The 22,901-nt window shown below is 42.9% G+C and overlaps 1 protein-coding gene and 1 long non-coding RNA gene across 3 annotated transcripts in view; one reads left to right on the top strand and one right to left on the bottom strand.

Moving 5' to 3' along the window:
- Positions 1–14,457, bottom strand: part of LOC144244280 (uncharacterized) — a 96,688-nt gene extending 82,231 nt beyond the window's left edge. For both annotated transcript variants that reach the window (XR_013338890.1, XR_013338891.1), the window contains exons 1-2: positions 13,886–14,457; positions 2,888–3,048 (exon numbers count right to left, since the gene is read on the bottom strand). This is a non-coding gene — a long non-coding RNA (uncharacterized LOC144244280). The remainder of the gene's footprint in view (positions 1–2,887; positions 3,049–13,885) is intronic.
- An 18-nt stretch (positions 14,458–14,475) lies between these two features.
- On the top strand, positions 14,476–15,360 carry ADRB1 (adrenoceptor beta 1). The gene is given in 2 exon segments (XM_077779527.1): positions 14,476–15,130; positions 15,132–15,360. Coding segments are annotated over 2 exon segments (810 nt in total). The 5' UTR covers positions 14,476–14,549.
- The last annotated feature ends 7,541 nt before the right edge of the window (positions 15,361–22,901 follow it).

The raw sequence follows: 22,901 nt of genomic DNA, 5'->3' as shown, positions 1-22,901 counted from the left end.
ACAGGGATAAATCTGGAAGGCACTATGTTCAGTGAAATAAGCTAGACAGAGAAAGACAAATACTGTGGAATCTAAAACACTAACAAAATTTCATGGAAACATAGAATAGGAGCATTCTGACCACAAAATAGAAAAGAGTTAATTAACTATGCTAACTATATGAAGTGATAGATGTGTTGTGTTGATCTTGGTGATCATTCTACAATGTATATGTATATCAAATCATCACATTGTATACTTCGAATATATGTACCATTGTATTTGTTCACGGTTCCTCAATGAAGTTAGAAGGAGAGAAAAGGAAAGATGGGAGGGAGGGAGGAAGGAAGGAAGGGAAATTCTCTAAAGATAAACTTTTTTTTAAACTTTTTTTAATGTTTTATTTATTTCTAGGAGAGAGAGAGAGACACAGCGTGAGCAGGGGAGGGTCAGAGAGAGAGGGAGTCACAGACTGAAACAGGCTCCAGGCTCTGAGCTGGCAGTCAGCACAGAGCCCAACGCGGGGCTCGAACCCACGAGCCGCGAGATCATGACCTAAGCGAAAGTCGGACGCTTAACCGACTAAGCCACCCAGGCGCCCCAAGATAAACTTTTTTTTTTTTTTTAATGTTTTATTTATTTCTGAGCAAGAGAGAGACAGCGTGAGCAGGGTAGGGTCAGAGAGAGAGGGAGACACAGAATCTGAAACAGGCTCCAGGCTCTGAGCTAGCTGTCAGCACAGAGCCAGACACGGGGCTCGAACCCACAAACCGTGAGATCATGACCTGAGCCGAAGTCGGATGCTTAACTGACTGAGCCACCCAGGCGCCCCTCTAAAAATAAACTTCTTGAAGACAGGGTCCAAGTCTTTCATACAGACCTCCTATCCTACATCTCATGGCAAGTGGATTTTTACAGCTGTATATTACCATTAATACTGTTACAATAATATGTCAATTAACAAAAATATAAAGATTCTAGGGATGCCTGGGTGGCTCAGTCAGTCAAGCGTCTGACTTCGGCTCAGGTCATGATCTCACAGTTTGTGAGTCTGAACCCCACATCGAGCTCTGTGCTGACAGTTCAGAGCCTGGAGCCTGCTTCTGATTCGGTATCTCCCTCTCTCTCTGCCCCATCCCCTGCTCACACTTTGTCTCTGTCTCTCAAATGAGTGTTAAAAAAATTTTTTTTAATATATATAAAGATTCTTTGTCACTCAGGAGTGTTGGCAGATATGTTACATGGCCACAGATGATGTTTTCAATAAAGATAAAAAGAAACAGAAAAAAAGAAAAATAGATCCTAGACATAGATCTAGGATTCAGTTACACGGCACTGGAAGGAACACGCATGCCCTCTCCTTGTATTTTAAGTCTTTAGTTTTGGTTGTTTGGTTTGGTGCTTTCTGACGGATGCTGCTAACTTTATGGAGTTTCCAAAGAAAGTTCTCTGTAATGTGCTCTGAAGGAAACTGCGAAGAAAATAAAGCACACTGCAGTATGGAAACACAGCTTGGGAGTTCAGAAAGACTATTTGTTCATCATAAATTAAGTTAAAAATATAGTTGCACAAGCAGATGACTAAATAATACTCGGATGCACAGATTTGGGTTTTTCTTTAAGTACCAGCTTATGTAAGATTGTTCTACTGAACTAATCCAGTCATTAAAACCACTTCAATGTGACATTTTTAAAAATACTGTTTCATATACGTCTAAAGTCATGCTGTTTACACAGCACGCACGTAGCGAATTTATCTGTAAGGAGGAGTTGGCATCACTGCAACACAGAATGCCATACTATGTTAGAGAGATCCTCAGATTTTTATACTTAGGCATCCGGTTCCATATTCAGCTCCTGTAGCAGAGCCATCCGGGACAGCTGGGAGCCATTCTTTAGTACCAAACGGCAAGACAAATGATCAGATTGGATTCTTGGACCTTAACCGGCCGGAGTTTTTTGGTGTTTGGATTCAGGGCATAAAAGGTTCATTTGGTCTGTGGCCATGCATGGGTTAAACTATTATCAGCTCTGTCATCGGTACCCACAGAGGACAGTTAGATATACCACTTAGGGACAGATAAAATTGGGATGTTCATGAGCTTCAGATTTCGTCATAAATCTCAATTGATCTACTGAAGGGAGGGTTTTTTTTTTTTAACTTTTATTTATTTTTGAGAGACAGAGAGAGACAGAGCATGAATGGGGGAGGAGCAGAGAGAGAGAGGGAGTCACAGAATCCAAAGCAGGCTCCGGGCTCTGAGCTGTCAGCACGTAGTCTGACATGGGGCTTGAATCCACGACCGTGAGATCATGACCTGAGCCGAAGTCGGACGCTTAACCAACTGAGCCACCCAGGCACCCCGAAGGGGGTTATTTCTTAGACAAAGCCCTGCCTGCCAATATTTTAGGATCGGGATCACCTTTTCAACTGAAATCACTACTTCAAGGTCATAAAAATCCTGTTTTTCAATGGATTCTATAGGAGAGAGAACCTGGGTTTATCTTGCCTCAAAGGCCAGTTTTGTTCTTCAGCTATGAAGGTGTGTTGTATCTCTCCTACCCAGTTAATTGCTGTCCGTTACACAATTCTAGTTCAGAAAAAAATAATAATAACATGCATGTTGTGGCTGGCGAGAGCAGACGTTTGTGTGTCTACACGATGTCCAAGCAACCTGCCTAAAAGTAGTCGGTACAATCAACCAAATGGATCGGCTGATTTTTCTCCGTGGGTGGGAATTATTAACATGAACCTGAATTTTTCTATTTCACTTGCAAGACATCAATTGAGTTTCTTGGTTTGTAATGAACGCTATAGAAGGACAGTGCACTTAACCCTATACTGCAAGCTCATACTGACAAGGTCACACACGCCCCTCCCCCTCCGCCTGAAGACTCAGGCTACTTACTCAGCACCCATGACAGCTTGACCACGGTCAGCCTGTGGGGTTCGTGACTCCGTGCTCAGCTGTAATCCTACAACAGAGATGACTGTTCTCATGAGGGTCTGCATGTCACTGGGGCCATCTTTAGTGTGAAGCATGAGCAGACATTCAGCTTGCCCTCTGTCCTAGAAGACATCATATGACATTCCGAGACACAAGTGACTACAGATTGTGCATAAGGCGTCAAACTTCCTTACATATAAGTAACATCTTATTATGGGTTGAATGCATCCCTCTCCCCCTCCCAAAAAAAGCTTGGAGTCTTAGGACACCCTTAGTCCCTCAGAATGTGACCTTATTTGGATCTTCAAGCGTGATCTTTACAGAGGTAATGAACACAAAGCAAGGTCATTAAGATGGGTCTGATTCAGTGTGACAGGTGTCCTTATCAAAAGGAGAAATTTGGACACAGACCCACACAGAAGGAGGATGACCAGCCACAAGCCAAGGGGAGATATCAGAATAGACCCTTTTCCTCACAGCCCTCAGAGTGAACCAACTGGCACCTTGATTTTGGACTTCTAGCCATCTAATTCACACCTCACTAACCCAGCATCATTAGAGAATGAAACGGTCCATATAAATTCATTTTCTAGATAATGGAAGCATTCTGGAAAATAAACTCCAAAATTTTCATACTACTATTTCTTAATAAAAGATATTTCTTTTTTTTTTTTAATGTTTTATTTATTTCTAGGAGAGAGGTAGAGACAGCATGAGCAGGGGAGGGTCAGAGAGAGAGGGAGTCACAGACTGAAACAGGCTCCAGGCTCTGAGCTGGCAGTCAGCACAGAGCCCGACGCGGGGCTCGAACCCACGAACCGCGAGATCATGACCCAAGCGAAAGTCGGAAGCTTAACCGACTAAGCCACCCAGGCGCCCCAATAAAAGATATTTCTAAGATGCACACTGTGGTTCTATTTTTTTTTTAAAGTTTATGTATTTATTTTGAGGGAGAGAGAAAGGGTGAGAGAGAATCCCAAGCAGGCTCCATGATGTCAGACCAGAGCCCAATTCAGGGCTCAGCTCACAAACCGTGAGATCATGATGTGGGCCAAAACCAAGAGTCAGATGCTTAACCAACTAAGCCACCCAGGTGCTCCACATACTGTGCTTCTTAGCCAAGGACGGTTACACACAATCTAAACCTTCTAAATGATATGGGATCATCAGGTGACTGTGGGCTACCGAACACTGTCTGCAGTGAATGGCGTTACTGGCTTCCCTGTTTTCTCACAGAAAGTTCCCAGATGTCCTCTCTGCCCCCAGCACCGGGCTTATTCCTTCACTCCAGTTTGTTTCTCTTAGTCTGTTATGAAAGAACAGAATCCGGAAAAACAAGACACTGAAAGTGTTTCTGAAATAAAATTAATAGTTCCGAGTTAGGATCTGAAAGACTCTCCTAGGGGCTGAAGCTCAGAGACCTGGAAAAACTTCCTTTGTTGCTGATTTCTCTGTTGTTGCTGACAACCCTCTGTTGTCAGGGGAAGATACAGTGAGACCCCTTGTACTCAGGATAACAGAAGGGCTAGGGTATGTGGACAAAAAGCAGGTCACCAGAGAAATCTTCCAGCCTCCTTGAGGTCTTAGGAATTTTCACCATAAAAAGCAGCAGCTTGGATCAATTATATTCTGGGGAAATCAGCTTCTCTATCAAGGGCCCCAATGGGGCTTTCTTTTGTCATTGTTGGTTTCATATACTTGGAATATGGTGATACCATAGGGTGGAACTCTCTGGAATGACCTTTCCATGATGGGAAATTAGTTTAGGAAATTCTAATTCCCCAAGAGGAATGATAATCAGATTAAATGACCACAAAGGAATAAACTTGCCTTTGAAACCAAAAGAGTACTTACCAAATTAGATCCTTTACTACATCCTCTCACTTAAAAAAAAAAAAAAAAGAACACATTGATTCAATTGTTCAGTTTCCACTGGCTGGAAGCTGCCTTCTTTGCCACCCTTGGTTTTGCATAAAATGAAGATTTTTCTGCTTTATGCCATGGTCTGTACTGAGGCTGGTGGTGCCAGTGTTAAAAACAAAACATGGAGGGGGCGCCTGGGTAGCTTAGTCGGTTAAGCGTCCGACTTTCGCTTAGGTCATGATCTCGTGGTTCGTGGGTTCAAGCCCCGCATCGGGCTCTGTGCTGACTGCCAGCTCAGAGCCTGGAGCCTATTTCGGAGTCTGTATCTCCCTCTCTCTCTGACCCTCCCCTGCTCACACTGTCTCTCTCTCTCTCTCTCTCCTTGAAATAAATAAAAATATTAAAAAACAAAAAACAAAAAACCATGGAGGGGCACCTGGGTGGCTCAGTTGGTTAAGCGTCTGACTTTGGCTCAGGTCATGATCTCGCAGTTGGTGGGTTGGAGCCCGGCGTTGGGCTCTGTGCTGACTGCCAGCTCAGAGCCTGGAGCCTGTTTCAGATTCTGTGTCTCCCTCTCTCTCTGACCCTCCCCTGCTCACGCTGTGTCTCTCTCTCTCTCAGAAATAAATAAAACATTAAAAAAAACATGGAGGGGGAAAAAAAGCATTGATGTTTACTAAGTATTTACGATAAGCCAACCACTATGAACAAGTGCTTTTATGCCCTATCTTATTAACTCCTTCCAAACAGCACCCAGGTAGGTAGGATATTATTATTTCCATTAAACAGATGACGAAACAAAGGCCTGAGGTGTTCAAACAACTTGTTGTGAGTCATCTAGCTGCTAAGTGGCAGAACCTGGATTTTAACCCAGGTGGTTTGAGTCCAGAGCCTGCATTCTTAATCATTATGACTCAGGAGAGGTAAATGTCAAAACTAATCACTGAAACTTGCAGCACCTGGATGGTTCAGTCGGTTTAGCATCCAACACTTGATTTTGGCTCAGGTCGAGTTGGGAGCCTCGGGTTGGCCTCTGCGCTGACAGCACCGTGCATGCTTGGGGTTCTCTCTCTCCCTCTCTCTCTACCCCTCCCCCACTCATGCGCACATGAGTGCTCTCTCTCTCTCTCAAAAATAAACATTAAAAAACTCATCACTAAAGTTAGTGTAATCTTGCTTAAAGGCTATAATTCGAAATGATGTAATAAGAAGCATCTAAAACAAAACTGCATAGGCCAGGGATATTTTCAAAATCTCCCATCCATACTGGCTATGCTATAAAATACTGAGAATTATTTTTTTGCAAGGGTAATCATGGGCTTTTAACTTGCTTAATAAATTACTTTTATTCTAAGTCACCTCCTAGATGAGGTTTTTTGAAAACTATACATTTGAGGATGGGAATTTTATACATGGAATAATACATCCTATACATGGGAATTTTATAAACCAAGACGATATTGTTATCCACAAGATAGCTATGAAAAGGCTTATAATAAATTAGTAATAGGGGCAGGGAGAAGGGCGCTGTGAAAAAATGCCAGCCACCGAGTAGTCAGCAGCAGGAGGAAAGAAAACTAGGGAGTGTGATGGAGACGGTGACAAGTCAGAGTAAAATCATCATTTCAGACATGTGCGGGATAAGAAAAAAGATATTTTCAGAACTATGCCAATACCATTTTTGTGCCTTTTCCAGGCATTTCAGAGAGCCTCGCAGCTCAACCTGGTTTGGAAAAGATATTAGGATGTGGAACGGCCAAGCAAGTTGAGCTTTTTCATTTTCTGTTCCAAACTCCCAAGCAGCTTTATTTAAACTCTTAAATAAAATCCCCAAGGTTGTCACAACTTTTCAGTCTTTCATTCTCAGTAAGAGACTTCTGTGAAATCTGTTTCCAGTTACAGATTGAAAAAACAAACAAACAAAACAATAAGACCAAATTGCTTAATTGCCTGGCTTTTCTTTGGTGTTCTTTTGTCTTTAGAGTCAGCATTCATGTGGCAGTTTTGGAAATTCACACTGAAATGCACTCACAATGAGAATTTTATTTGTGTGGCTAAATATAATTATTCTTCTAGACCTATTATACTTGAACCAATTGAACAATACAAATAAACATTGCATGATAGAATCTATTCAGTTGTTCAGAGCTTTGTATTCAAAAAATTACTCCACGACCCGCTCCAGGCCCCAAATATATCATGCAATTGAATTACGCTGACAAGTAGGCAGAGGTGAGCCAAAATCTGTTAAGGATGCGGGTTCTGGTAATTAAAGATTAGCTCAGGAGACAGGAAAGTCAAGAACTCCTTTTCCCTTTCCTTGAAATCTTAAGCACGTCTCTCCCCTCATGCTTCAGTTTCTCCAAATTAAAATGGGGAGAAAGAAAATCCAATCATTTCTCCGCCAGGGTAAAAAGTAATTTCTATTTAGAAGAGGTCTACAAAGAAGGGCATTGCCCCCTCAACATTTAATTAGGGGATAATGCTCTAGAAACAGAAATCTGTCATAGGATGAAGGTCTCTAACAGGTTTTATTCAAGGAGCTGCAAAGCCGAGGCATTGTGGAAAACAAATGTCATCTCTAAGGTTGATGTTTATTTTCGAAGCAAGAAGTCTGACCACACTGGTAATCAAAACCCAGGTAGCAGCAATAGTGTGTTCAGGCTCTCCCCTTCCAAGGCACAGGACCGGACATGCCTCTAAATAGTGAATAGGTCTGGATGAGCTTTTATATAGTACACAGACAATGAGTACGTTAACTAGAAAAAATATCTATACAATGCAAAGAAGTGAAAACACATATGACAGAAAATACCCCTTTGGTCTACTCAGAGTAGTGAGTGAAGAGAAAGAAATGTAAATGATTTGGTCTATCACGCAGAGGCTGAGCAGACAACTAGCCTCTTCCACTGGTTTCCTTTGGCAATTCGATTCAGTTGGGTGACCCAGACGCCACGTGCCATGGATGAATGGAAAACACAATGTCTTCTTTTATTTGGGAGAATCTACTATACACAAGCTTTTAAGTGGGGTTTCTCTATTCCACAGGAATTTATGAATGGCCAACTACATGGCCAGAATAAATGGAAGCTAAAATGTTTAAAAGGTATCATTCCTACTCTTCAGGAACTTAACACAAGGGCTTGGGGGATTCTTGTTGCTACAAACTCCTTAGCTTGTTACAACATAATAGTTTTATCTGGAACACGGTAAGATTCGTTTTCAACAATTAGCACAGCTTGTTGTCACCACAGCGCCGGACTCGGGCACACTGAAGGACAACTCCTGGCCAAATGCTTTTCATGTGTAACAATGATATTCCTGTTGCTGGGGGCACCTCAAGATAAGATTTCAGCTGACGGGCAATCCATTTTTATTCATTATATAACTGAATAAAAACAGATTTTTTAAAAATTTTTATTTATTTTTTTGAGAGAGAAAGAGAGGGCAAGCCAGGGAGGGTCAGAGAGAGAGGGAGAGAGAGAATCCCAAGCAGGCTCCCTGCTGTCAGCACAGAGCCTGACGCAGGGCTTGAACCCACCAACCATGAGATCACGACCTGAGCAGATATCAAGAGTCAGATGCTTACCTGACTGAGCCACCCACGTGCCCCAAGAACAGAATTTTTGAAAGTCAGCTTTAGTTCTATATTGCACGGCCTTCTTCCTCTTCTTTTTTTTTTTTAAGTTACTAGTCATGGCACTAAGTAGTTGACTTGAGGGGGGAAATCCTTCCTTTACTGCTGATATTTCACCACTGCAATACTTTAAAGGAATTTATTTCAGAGACTCAAATAAACAAATACCTTTAAAAAACTGAATAGGGCATATACTGGGGAAGGGCACAAAAAAAGGAAGGGGGACTTTTTTTTTTTTTAAAGATAATTTACCAAAGGTAAAAGCATTTAAACATAGGTCACCGTGATCCAGCCTCTGAGTCATACTAATGTCTGCTGTGAGAAAAGAGTCCAATTGACAATGAGAAGCTTACTTAACTGAACGGACTTCAAACTGACCCCTTCCATGTGCTGAAATGGCATGGGGCTAGAGAAGACTGACTTTGATGCGTTACAAACACACAGTGCTATATGAGATTGCAGGACGCTTCCGCACACCTGTGCGTACATTTACCACGAGTTGACGGTAAACCCATTTTAAAGATGAAGGAGCTGCAGGTCAAACCAAAAAGTGACAAAGCCAGGAGACAAACCTGGATCTTCCACCTCCCGGGTCAGAGCACTTTCCAGAACAACCAAAATTTGAAAAATATTGTTATTGGCTCCAGCCTTGTTCAGGGTAGTTCCCTGACTCACCAGGAAGAGGAGGAGGTAGCAAAGAGGGTGGAAGTGGGAGAGAGGAGAGCTTTTGAATTTTCCAAATAGTCCAGGCTCTGCAATGATCACACACTGTCCTCGTTCTTATCACAGTGGATGGAGTTGCTTGCCCTGTGTAGAGTGTGGCTGCCAAACCAGTATGCGACCTTAAGCGCCAGCCACGGGTGCGGGCTGTTCTTTGGTTAGTTAGCCCTGAGTTACTGTTGTAGCAGTAGTTTTGCTTTATGTGAAAAGTTGTGTATCTTTCCTCTGAAAGGGCCACTTGAGCTCTGATTAACAAATCCCACCACTTATTATCAGCCCAAGGCAAATTTTGCTAAATCACTGATTTGATATGCTTCTTGGGGCTTTGCTTGGAAATTTCCCCCAAGACTTCCTTTGGCCCACATTCCAGCAGTTGCCCAGGTAGGCTATTCACTAATATTTTTATCTCATTTCCTAGCAAAATCAGCTCAAGAATGGAAATGTGGTAGCCAAGCGCATGGCTTACAACCACAGGTGGCTGTAAATACCACCAATCACTGCTGTGCAGACCTTTAATTCAGTCAAGAACTTGAAATGAGATTCATTCAAGTCATCAGCTATTCCCCCAGAGCAGAAATGCCTGGATATATGGTATCACAAATGAAGACTGAGGAAAAAGGTCATTCACCTTAAATATTTATGAAGATTAGGTAGTGCTTTTTATTGATGTGGACTTGTATGACTCCCTCGGAAAACCTATTACTTTCCTCCCATTTTATTCATTACTGAAGGTGTGATGTAAATTTATTTATCTCATGAGCCTACCTCGATTTTTATAAAGTATTTTGAAATGTTTACATGAAAAAATGGACTGGACTAAAAGAATATGAATTTTTACTGTAAATTCTAAGCATGAGAGATGACTGTAACTCCAAAAACACTCAATTATGTCTCATACTAGTAAATATGAGATTGTAATGAATGAAACATTAAATATTCACGACTCAAAGCTTAATGTTATTTAAGTAAATGTTTATAACCATGGGAAATATAAAAACGTATGGGACAGGCCTGGCTCTTGAGCTTACAATCCGTATGAGAAAAGAAAAACATATACAAACTACAGAACAATAGAAGAGGTTGTTGAAAGGCAATATATTGTTAATTGTCTTGTGAAATGCAATTAGCAAAGTAATTACTGTAGGTAGAGGAAGGAGAGATCATTTCCAGAAACAGTGGGCAGGGATGACTGTAAAATAAAAAAAATTAAAAAAACACACCTGCCAAATCTTGAATACTCAATCCATTGAAAGGGACATGGGGGGAGGAGATTCTTAGTGGAAAGAACCCAATAAGAATGAGAAAGGGCACAGATGGGAAAAAAAAAAACAAAAGACAAAGAGTTTAGATCCAAAAAGGAAAAAGAACACAGAACTGCAAGTTAGGGTGACAGCAACAGTTTTGGTACAAGAAAATACTAGAAAGGCCATTTGGAACTGGACTTCTAAATGCCAAGTTGAGGAGTTAAGGTTTCTGCACACAAAAGCATCTTTCCAAGGCAGCATTTTAGAAATATTAACTTGACTATGGTATGCCAGGTGCGATGGAGCAGGGAGATACTGGGGCTGGGAGATCAAAGGGAAACCATGGCAAGTTCAGATGTGGAAGGATGGAAGGGGGATGGGATAGAGGTGGGGGTAGGAAATGGGACAGGGGAGAAGCCTCCTGCCCCTCCATGTGCTTATTAGCTTTCTGTTGCTTTGTAAAGTACTGTCAAATCAGTGGGTTCCTAAGAACCGATTCATTTCTACAGTCTCCTAGAGGGAATGGGGACATGGCGGAGTTTCATTTTGAACTTGCAACAAGTAATACCTGTATAAGTGGATATGTTGACCCTTTTCTATATCCTTATCTAAGGGAAAAAAAAAAGTTAACTCAAAAACTTCCCCCCANGAGGGAATGGGGACATGGCGGAGTTTCATTTTGAACTTGCAACAAGTAATACCTGTATAAGTGGATATGTTGACCCTTTTCTATATCCTTATCTAAGGGAAAAAAAAAAAGTTAACTCAAAAACTTCCCCCCAGGGGAGCCTGGGTGGCTCAGTCCGTTGAGCATCCGACTTCAGCTCCGGTCATGATCCCACGGTCTGTGGGTTTGAGCCCCGCGTCGGGCTCTGTGTTGACAGCTCGGAGCCCAGAGCCTGCTTTGGATTCTGTGTCTCCCTCTCTCTCTCTGCCCCTTCCCTGCTCATGCTCTGTCTCTCTGTCTCTCAAAAATAAATAAACGTTAAAAAAAAGTCCCCCCAAAAGTGTCAGTACTTAAAGGAGATCTGAGAACATTTTATTTAAAAAGAAAGCTAACTCCAGGGGCTCCTGGGTAGCTCAGTCGGTTGAGCGTTCAAATTTGGCTCAAGTTATGGTCCCACAGTTCGTGGGTTCGAGCCCTGCGTTGGGTTCTGTGCTGACAGCTCAGAGCCTGGAGCCTGCTTCCGGTTCCGTGTCTCCCTCTGTCTCTGCCCCTCTCCCAAGTGCACTCAGTCTTCCTCTATCAAAAATAAGCAAACATTTAAAACATATATATATAAGAAACCCAACTCCAGTTGAGCACAGACTATTTCAAACTTTTCCATACGTACAACTGAAAGAAGCCCCCAAAATACCAGGCGTCCCTTTATGCCTGCGGCCCTATGTTGGAACTGCTATTAAAATAACCTTCTGGTTTTTACTATTTGTGATTTCATGTACGTATTACTCAGAAATTTGGGAACGTTTGATGTATCTCTGATTCAGCAGGGAAAAAAAGTTTCCGGAGAGTTTTGTGACAATTCAAATCTCATGTTCAAATACATGGTGTGTTTATACATATACATACATATGCAAATACATGTATCTATACATAATACCTATGCATGCAAATACATAGGTTTTTATGCCTATGGTGATGTTATTGGCATCCAGGCCCCTGTACTGAACCTCTACAACCATGTTCTGGCTTTATCGCTCACAGAAATGGAATCCCCTGGCCCATCACGGGCACTTAAGCTTGGCACACACTATTCCAGTAACACCTCTTGACAGAAAGATGGAGAAGGATAGAAAGTCTCCTCCCACATTCCCTACACCTCACTCCATGGCCCAGTACTCAGAACCCCTTTCCTGGGCAGCGCCAAATTCAGCTCTTTCCAACCGCTTGGCTATTTTGAGGCTGTCTCTTGAGGGAGGGAACAGAAGGAAGCTGGAAGGGGAAACACGTTTGCAGTGACAGGTAACTAAGGCTCTCGTGAGCTCACACTAAACTCAGGGTGCAGCCCCTGACGCTCCCCTCATTTTAGCCCTCCTCCTTTCCTTGTTTCCCCTTCTCAGCCTTGCCAACTTGGCAGAACTAGGCTGCCAAGTCTTGGCGCAAGGGTGAGTAAACAAATCACCCACACCCACCCGCCTTGAAACACTGATTGACTATCCCGTTTGGGCCTAAAGCAAATTTATGTTTGGGTTTAAGTAAGAGAAGGTGGTTAAAACTGCTTGACTTTAGGGGCACCTGGGTGGCTTAGTCGGTTAAGCGTCCGACTTTCGCTTGGGTCATGATCTCGCGGTTCGTGGGTTCGAGCCCCGCGTCGGGCTCTGTGCTGACTGCCGGCTCAGAGCCTGGAGCCTGTTTCAGTCTGTGACTCCCTCTCTCTCTGACCCTCCCCTGCTCACGCTGTCTCTCTCTCTCTCCTAGAAATAAATAAAACATTAAAAAAATTAAAAAAAAAAAAACTGCTTGACTTTATAAACTGAATAAGCATTGCTTTTAGCTCCTGACTGGGGTTGCTGTGAAATTCAGTCTCTCGTTGCAAGGTAAAAATGTGAGTTTGGTCTAGATGTTGAGGTTCCTTCCAGACCCAATTCTTTTTATCCCAATGCCAGAAAGATACCCAGGGTGAGCATTGTATAACGTTTTCCTGCACCCTTACATGGGTATTTAGGAGCTGTTTCTTTTTCAAGGATTCCATTAAGGGCTTTTTATTTTCAGGGCTGAGCAGAGGACCTCACCGTGGCCGGAATACAGAGGGGGCTTGCAGCCTCACTGTTCCACTGTGTTCGTGGTGGCTGTTCCCTACGTAGAATCCACCCACAGCTGGGCCACCAACTCACTAATTGCAAACGGATTTATTGGCCAACTCGAAAACCACTGGTAGTGGGGCGCCTGGGTGGCTTAGTCGGTTAAGCGTCCGACTTTCGCTTAGGTCATGATCTCGCGGTTCGTGGGTTCGGCCCCGCGTCGGGCTCTGTGCTGACTGCCAGCTCAGAGCCTGGAGCCTGTTTCAGTCTGTGACTCCCTCTCTCTCTGACCCTCCCCTGCTCACGCGGTCTCTCTCTCCTAGAAATAAATAAAACATTAAAAAAAAGAAAAAGAAAACCACTGCTAGAACTTTAAATGCTATAGGATATTAATCCTCCCGAGTATTTACATATTTTCTCCTGTCATCCCTCCAAAACTAATCCTAGAGTTTTGAGTATCCAGGAACTTGGGCAAAGGAGAAAACGGGCGAGCCGACGGAGGAATCTGAAATGTCAGCTCATTACGTCAACCAAAACTAACAGCACCTTTTCGTTTGTATCGACCCGGCTCAAAACACAAAACCATGTGAGTAATAAAACCCAAAATACAGGTGTTGTTACTGAATGCGGAGAGTCTGAGATGCAGTCGAGTGTGTTCTTTGTTCTTGGCGGTGTCATTTACTCTGCGTTCACATGTGTGCTTCCCTGAGCCTCTCTTTGTCATATCGACACACACCGTGGCGTCATACTCACGTCGTAATTAGCTGGGGCTGAGGAGCGTGTGACTTTCCCACTGGTCCTCAGCGTGAGCTGTCAGATGCACAGACCTCCGCTCGCCTTCTGCGTCTCGGGCACTGGAACCGCAGAAGCTCCTTGCAAGAGGCGCGCCCAGACTGCGTTCTTGACAGCTGCGCGGTTTGCTCGGGCAAGGCGGCAAGGCGCTCCGCCGGAAAGTTTTCCTCTAACCACTAACACCCGCCTCCGATCCCCCGAGCTGGCAGGACGCAGGCTGGCTGGGTCCCCTCCTGACGGGGGAAGGGTTTTACGACACCCTCTGCAAGGCTGCCGGATCCGCGAAACAACCTGGCAGCCAAACTCCTCCAACCCAGGCGGCCAGACTGTCCGAGGCGCTCCGGCGCCTGGAGAGCGCCGAGGTGCCCTCCCCGCTCGGGCGAACACGCGCTCGGCCCGGCAGGGAACCTGGGCACAGGAGGCAGAGAGGATGCGGGCGGCGCCCGGGCGCCAGGAGGGAGCCGAACGCCGAGGCGGAAAGGGCGCGGGAGGGAGCGGACTGCGGGAGACAGTAGGAGCCGCGGGGGGCGGCGGGGACGGGGGTNCGTCCGCCTCGCCGCTGACGCCGACCAGCGAGGGCCCCGCGCCGCTGTCGCAGCAGTGGACGGCGGGCATAGGCCTGCTGATGGCGGTCATCGTGCTGCTCATCGTGGTGGGCAACGTGCTGGTGATCGCGGCCATCGCCAAGACGCCGCGGCTGCAGACGCTCACCAACCTGTTCATCATGTCCCTGGCCAGCGCCGACCTGGTCATGGGGCTGCTGGTGGTGCCGTTCGGGGCCACCATCGTCATGCGGGGCCGCTGGGAGTACGGCTCCTTCTTCTGCGAGCTCTGGACCTCCGTGGACGTGCTGTGCGTGACGGCCAGCATCGAGACCCTGTGTGTCATCGCCCTGGACCGCTACCTCGCCATCACGTCGCCCTTCCGCTACCAGAGCCTGCTGACGCGCGCGCGGGCGCGGGCCCTGGTGTGCACCGTGTGGGCCATCTCGGCGCTGGTGTCCTTCCTGCCCATCCTCATGCACTGGTGGCGGGCCGAGGGCGACGAGGCGCGCCGCTGCTACAACGACCCCAAATGCTGCGATTTCGTCACCAACCGGGCCTACGCCATCGCCTCGTCCGTCGTGTCCTTCTACGTGCCCCTGTGCATCATGGCCTTCGTGTACCTGCGGGTGTTCCGCGAGGCCCAGAAGCAGGTGAAGAAGATCNGCGCTCAAGACGCTGGGCATCATCATGGGCGTGTTCACGCTCTGCTGGCTGCCCTTCTTCCTGGCCAACGTGGTCAAGGCCTTCCACCGCGACCTGGTGCCGGACCGTCTCTTCGTCTTCTTCAACTGGCTGGGCTACGCCANGCGCCCCGCTGGCTCCCCGGGGGGGTGGCGGTGGGCTGGGGGGGGAGAGACAGATCTGTGTTTACTCAAGCCCCAGAGCAGGTGAACTCAAAGCCCGCAAACCTCGTCTGAATCTTCCAAGGCAAACACAAAAGCCACGGACCGTTGCACAGAAAGGAAAGTTCGGGGAGGGTTGGGAGAGGGGCTTGCAGATTTGTCTTGGGTTCTTCTTTCTGTGTGTGCTTCGGCCTTCTTTGGTGTGTGCGTGTGATGCATCTTCGGTTTTTTGGGATTGAGTCCCCCCTCCCCCCCGCCCCCCTTCCAGGTGGTTTTTGACACTTGCTCCGAGGACTGGGTGGTGGAAAGGAGAAGCAATCAACAGAAGTCTATCAACTTGGCTTCCATCCCATTCCCGGGAACGGGAGCAGTCAACCGTAGAGAGAAGGGGGAATGACAGTTGGGAGGACATGTTCCCTTTGCTTTCCAGAGAAATTTCATTTCAGTTCCTGAGTAATGATGTTTCTTGTTCTTAAAGCAAAGGGAAAGGATGGATGCAAAGGAGCGTTTCAAGAAATTTTAAGCTATTCTTGGAACAGGCGTCACCTTGCTTTCTTTTTGTAGGGCGAACCTGCTGTACCCCCGCGCCTCGGTGGTCGGGCTGAGGGTTTCTACCTCACACTGTGCAAATTGCACAGCAAGATAGGAAGACTTGTTTATATTAAACAGCTTATTTATGTATCAATATTAGTTGGGAGGACCAGGCGCTGAGCCTCTGTGACGTGTAACTCTGTCCATTGAAGACAGAACAGAAAAAAAAAAAACAAAAAAACAAAAACAAGAGGAAACAGTTCAGATTACTGCACACATGGGTAAAAAAATAAAAATAAAAAACAAAACAAAGAGTGGTCCCAAATACCATTTTGCACAGTGTTAGGAATTGTAATGTCCACAGAAGATAAGACTTGCACAAAAAGAAATTAAATATTTTTTAAAGGGAAGGGGGCAGATCTTAAAAAACTAAAATAAAATTCAAACTCTACTTCTGTTGTCTGTTACGTTCTTGAGCGAATGATTTCTTGGAAAAACACATTTTTATACTCTTATCATGGTACTGTAACTGTATCCATATTATAAATATAATTATCTTAAGGATTTTTATTATTATTTTTTTATGTCCAAGTGCCCACGTGAATCTGCTGGTAAAATTTAGCACTCGTGTAAACTGTTATTTCCTCTGTGTGTTTTACCAAGTATTTATACTCTGGTGCAAGTAACTACTGTGTGAGGAATTGGTCCATGTGCAATAAATACCGATGAAGCACAATCAAGATCACGTACCGTGTGTCTGTAAAGGGTCAGTGATAATGGAAAAGACAGTTTGTTTTGTTCAAAATATAGGCTGGGTTTCCCATAGAGCTCTTTTAATAGCTTTTCATGACTCAGTAACATAGCAAAATGCCTCTAGACCAAATATGGCGTGCGCCTACTGAGAGCTGCAGACTTGCCCTCAATTTTCACAGCCGGATTCAAGGTATTCTAGACTACTTATAGATGCCTTCAAGATCCCATCTGCTGCACTTGACTTAAGAAGTAACGTTTGGGAGGGTATATCTTAAAAAAAAAAAAAAAAGTCATAGAGCCAGGTAGCTCAACTGCAACTTTGCACAGAAATACAGAAGGAAAAAACCCAACTCCTTGAATAATCAGTCGCCTCCTTGCAATGAGGTAAGTGGCTTCCATAGCTTGTTTTTGTTTTTCAAAAGAAAATCACAGCCTAGAGATGACAATCCGTGTGTACAGATTTCTCCCGTGGCTACTTAGTATGAAAAATGCTTGTGTGCTTAAGTAGAAACGTATAGAAACAGCTTTTAAGGAAATGCTTTTTCTTCTCTGTATGATTCAATAGACCGTTTTTTCCAGAATTTTAGGGTGGGCAGGTCACAGAAAAAGGCGAATGTGAAAATTTTTAATTTCCTAGCAAAATTGGGATACCCAAATGGATAGGATATTTGTCATAAAGTTGGTTCCTGAAGAAAGTGTAGTGAAATTCCATCCTGGGATCAATTCTGCATTCTCCAAAATAAGTTAAAGTATTTATCTTTGTATTTTTCAGCAAGCTTTATATTTCGTGATCGTACAGTAAAGAAACCAAAGTGAAGAGTATGAAGTTTTTGACTCATACTGAGCTTTCTGATGAAGAAACTATTTTCTAAGGAAAGTCAAGATTATCCTTTTTTTTGCAATGGAATATTCTAAAAACCAGGAGACAGTCTTCTGAGAAAGGTTAATGACGTAGGTGTTTCAGAGACCAACAGAAGGTTGTAGGGAAAAAAGCTGCTATGAAGTTTAACCCCTTTATAGAGAGAGAGAGATGCAGTGGGAAGGAAGGAAGGAAGGGAGGAAGGGAAGGAGGGAGGAAGATGGCAAAATTTCTTTAAAAATACAAAGGAAAATACAGAAAGAAACTTAGTTTGGAGAATGTGAAATCGATCTCAGAATAAAATCTCACTCACTCCCCAAGGAAAAAATAGAGCCCACTTCTCTCCTCACTTACCCCACCATGAGTATGTAAGATGCATTTTGTTAGGACTTTTGTTCTTCTTTATTTTAATTTATAGCAGAAAATTAACAGACAACACCTAAAGTTTTATCTGAAGAACATTCAAGTACCAGGTTAATGCTTCACTGTCCTGACTTCCTCATTGTTATTTTGTTTAAATAAGCCTTTGTGTTTGAATAAAAAGACGTTTTCCCAGCCCCATTTTCTGGGCCCATCAAACCTCATGAAACTCTTTTAAACTTTAAAAAACAAATATATAATTAAACTACGTGGTCTAAACTCTTTAGTGAATTAGAAGAAACAGCTATAATCTTGGGACCAGTTTTAGGTATTTGTAGGGCATAGCAAAAGATTTTTCTATGATCCCTTGAGTCCTCTGAAGATTACAAGGATTCAGAAACAGACTGTGTTGGGGATTCCAACTACCCATGAAAAGTACTTTTGGTTATTTTTGAAGAAGACAGACATTGATTTATAATAGAAATGCAGGAAACTGGGCTGTCAATCCCAACGGCTATGGCAATGGGAGGAGAGAACTGCCAATCCTGTTTATTCTGGTAAAATAATAGACACCAGAAGTGACAGAGGACAGCAATGAATATTCAGAAAATCACCTAATGCCATGGGCTTGTATGTCACCAGTTCCAAAGGTATAAACCTTAAAATTAAAATAGCGACCTTCAGTGTGATCAAGATCCGTTGATTCACTACCTTGGAAATTCTGTTTCCATTGCACGCTGCAAAGTTCTCTAGTGTAGCAAGATATTCCAGCAACTATAAATTCTCCCTCCAAAGCAGAAGTGTATAATTGGTATAGCATATAGCTGAATTCCTTGGTGAACCTGTCTATATAAAACTTTGCAAATGGAGTTTGTTTTTTCAGTCCAATCTTTCTTTGGAATTGGAATTATTAATAACTTCTAAGTGGCTATTGTGAAACCTTTCCTTGTTAAAGCACATTTTCCTAGCTTATTTTAATTTTGCATTTTGAACATGCTAACTTCCTTTGGCAATACATCACATTGCCAGGCGGAAATTCTACACCCAAAGTTATCAGGATAATATTATCATTTAACTTTTTAGCAAGAGCCTCTAAGAAAGAGTCTAAAGGAAAATGATTATGTTTTGCTGCCATATGTGAAAAGCCTTAAAAGAATTTCTTTAACATAGCTGGACCCAGTAGTTCTTTTGAAGGAAAAACATAAATTAAAAAACCTTAGCACTAATTCAAATTAAACACACTGGCGCAGATAATTTAGTTTTATTTGTACATTTCTGGCATAATGTGCTGAGAAATACTAATTCTTTTGAATCCCTGCCAATTTGCTACTAATCAAAATGGAGAAGATATGCACTGTTTGGATTATACCTAAAAATAGTTGTGCTACAGTCACATCAGCAAATGGAATTAAATTAATTTCTCTTTCTTCCTCTTCACACATACCCTCCACATTATTTAAATTTCCATCAAGAAAATTGCTTCTGAATCCTCCGAATTTGTGATTCAATGTGTCCCAAATTGCATTGCTACATTGCAATGATTTTTAAGCAAACCCCACTGAACCATTTTCTGAGAAATATGCTTCTCCTGAAATCCCCACTTTCACCTTGCTCTCATTGAAAGAGTCTCTACTAAATAGCCCTTATAATGTAATCAAAGAGATAGTAATACTATAAATAGATACTTTGTGGATTAATTTATCTCAGCATAGTCTTTTTACCCTTTTGTGGAAGGAGGGAAACCGTTTCTGAATCAATAAGATTTGCTCACTTGATGGAGCAGTGAATGGGCTTCCAAATCTAATTGCTCTAAAGACAGACTGGAAAAACAGCAACCCCAAGGAGAAGCTTACACTACAAGGTCATAATTAGGGCATGATCTTTGCCGTAATGTCAGCAGGACCCAAGAAAGCCTTGGAAGTAACTGTCTACACCCTTTAAACCTTTGCCTTCACTTAAATGTTGCTCAAAGATCACTTTGAACACACCTGAAGCCAGTTCTTGTCTGGGACCCACCACACTCACTGGCCCTTCTCTTGAGCACTCCTTCAGTTCTTCTTGAATGAACCTGAAATATCTAGAACATCTGGTTCTAGGTAAACTGTATGCATAGCAGCATTAATTTCTCATGAACAGTTTCCTAAAGCTCTGATTTTCAACATCTGTCAATGAATTCATTACAATTCCTTTCTACTCTCTTACACAGTCCCTTGCTCATAGTTGTTGATTAGTATTACCAAGATCACACTGTTATCTTCCAATTTATGCCACAAAACTTACCTATGGTGCAATTTAAATGTCTTAAGTTTGAATTTCTTCCTGAGAATTTCAGTATTGCTCATAATTATAAGTGGAAAAAATTTTTAACTTTTGTTTGTATATTTCCTCTAAAAGGTCTTCATGTTGAGTGTAGGCTGTGGGGCTTTCTTAGAATTTATTTCTGTCTTTCTTTATTTTTCAGTTTTTAACTGATGACTGTGTCAGTCTTTCAGTATCCTGCTTGCAAGGGATAACAGTAGTTATTCCACTTGAGCTCTGCATCTACATCAGTTTTCCTAGCCATTATTAGGCCCTTGTGGGTAAACTTGTTTTGGAGAGCAGAAAGCTTGTTCAAGCAAATGGCCCGAAGACTGGCTGCTCTGGCTGGCCACTGTGGGCAGTGACCTTGGGAAAGTCAGTTGGTTACCCTGCCACTCAGGTTCACTTCCCACAAAGCTTGATCAGTAGTCTTTGTTTGTGAAATCCTTTGAGATAGGAGTTTATTGCTTTGCAAAGTCTATCATTTCAAATGCTTCCTCTTGACTCTCTTTTCCCTTTCCTTGCAACTCCACCTATAAAATCCTCCGTGGCTGGGTTTTTTTTTTCTTTATGAGTGAAAGGAATGGCTAAGAGGAATAAAAATATATATAATACCCCATGCATCCAAACAAACAGTCCTTCTCTTTTCATTATGTTTAAAGTTCTGCAGAAACCGCAACTGAATAAAATAACCTTCCCAAACATCGGATTAGAAAACCTGTTTGCCGTGTGCTAAGCAAAAATGGTTGTTCAATGATTTTTTAACCCACAGCCTCTGTAAGAAAAGTAAGTCAATTTGGAAAGTTGCTCACCTCCACAATTTTGCATTGAGTTGTAAATGCTAACAGCAGCTCTCAGAATTGTTCTCCTTTCTGGGCATTGCAATTCAGAGGTGAAAAGTGTTAAGAGCAACGTGAATTTGTCTTTTTGTTAACCTCTTTTGTGGCTTGCAGGGTATTGGGTTTCTTTGTTCCCAACTTCATAAACAGTGACAAATATATAGGAACTTGACCGACTTAAAATATCTGTTATGTTAACTAGAAGAATTCACCTGCAATCTTGATGTCCTTGTTAAAAATGCTTTTAAAGAGTAAACATTAATAAATGTTCCAATGACATTTTCTGCACTCCAGGGATTTTTCTAGAGCCATTAAAGGTAACATTTTGGTAAGACGCTCCTCTTAAAGAATTCCTTGTGCTTCAATGAGTCTGTGATCAACCCTAAAATATTTTTTTCCTTAAAATAGGCATACTTAGGTAAAATTAAGTCACTAAGAAGAATTCCAGACTCTTTGGTGTGGGAAGGACCTTGACATGTCTAGTAAACAATACCGCTTTACTGAAGCAAGTCTATACCTTGATCAGTGCAGAGCACTGAAACGGATGGCGTTCAGTTTGAGGTTTAAAGACCCGATCTACCATTTTATAGCCTGTCCTATCAGCAAATAGTTCCTTTGTAGCTAACACAAATCCCCCTTGCTGTTTTGGCTCATGACTGATCCCCATACAATCTGACAAAGGATGACTGATCCCACTATTTTCTGTATAAAAATCCTTCTGATGATATATACAAAAAAATAGTGACCCCTTCCTCAGCTTTCTAGGCACTATTTCCATTTACTCTTGCAAAGAACTTCAAATTCTGTTATTCTTTCTGTTGTTCAAACGGTACTCACCCCAGCTACACACTTCCTCCTGGCTGGAGACCTGAGTGAAACACAGCACTGCACAGTGTTAAGTGTGGCAGCGGCACCCAGCCTGGTGGCACCAACATGTCATCCTTCCCAGAACCGCGCTGCTCATTTTTTTCATTATCACCAGAGCCACAAAAGTCCAAAGATCTGAAAAATGATCATACAAAGTGACAAAGTGTAACATGAAAATTAATAAGTCCTTATAGCCTGTGCATAAGGCATCCTTGTGAACACAGGACAAAACGGACAATATAAAATCTTTCTCCACACAGATGACCAGTAAAATTCCATCCCCAAAGGGCAAGTGTCTACAGCTTTCTGCAAATTTTTTGAGTATGAAAATACCTATATGGATAATAAATTTTTTCAATTAGATGTGCTCAGGAGACCCCTGGGCTATTTAGAGGATTTCTGTGATTAGTCTTTGAGATGTGATTCATATGCTCAACTGTTCTTAAAAGATGGAGGGTGTTATGCACTGAATGAGTGTGCTGTCTGGGATGTAACCAGCCTAAGACTCTGAGCCTCTCCCCAAGGCACTCACTGGCTACTACACATGTGAAAAGTGACTAAGAATGAGGTAGGTGTGGTTGAGTGGCAGACAGTGGGCCGACAAAGTCAGATCTCCAGACCAGCGTTATCCAATAGAAATATAATGCAAGCCTGGGTGGCTCAGTCAGTTGAGTGGCAGACTCTTGATTTCAGCTCAGGTCATGATCCCACGGTCATGGGATCAAGCCCCACATCAGGCTCCTCCCTGAACATTGATCCTGCTTTACATTCTCTCTCTTTCTCCCTCTGCCCCTCCCCCACTTGTGCGCGCTCTCTCTCTCTCTCTCTCTCTCTAAAATAAATTTTTAAAAAATTTTTAAAGAAATACAATGCAAGATCTATATTTAATTTTGTTTTATAGTATCCACATTTTTTACAAAAGCAAAAATAAACAGGCAAACTTAGTATTATCATTTCAACATGTAATTGATATAAAAGAATATTAATGAGATACTTTTTTTTACACTACATTTTTAAAATCAGGTGTGTATGTTGCATTTATAGCCTATCTTAATTGGGACTCACCACGTTGCAAGCATTCAA

This window comes from Crocuta crocuta, unplaced genomic scaffold (assembly GCF_008692635.1).
Source record: "Crocuta crocuta isolate KB4526 unplaced genomic scaffold, BGI_CrCroc_1.0 scaffold138, whole genome shotgun sequence".
Classification (NCBI taxonomy): domain Eukaryota; kingdom Metazoa; phylum Chordata; class Mammalia; order Carnivora; family Hyaenidae; genus Crocuta; species Crocuta crocuta.
The sequence above is the reverse complement of the archived record's forward strand: the minus strand, read 5'-3'. Positions and strand labels throughout refer to the sequence as shown.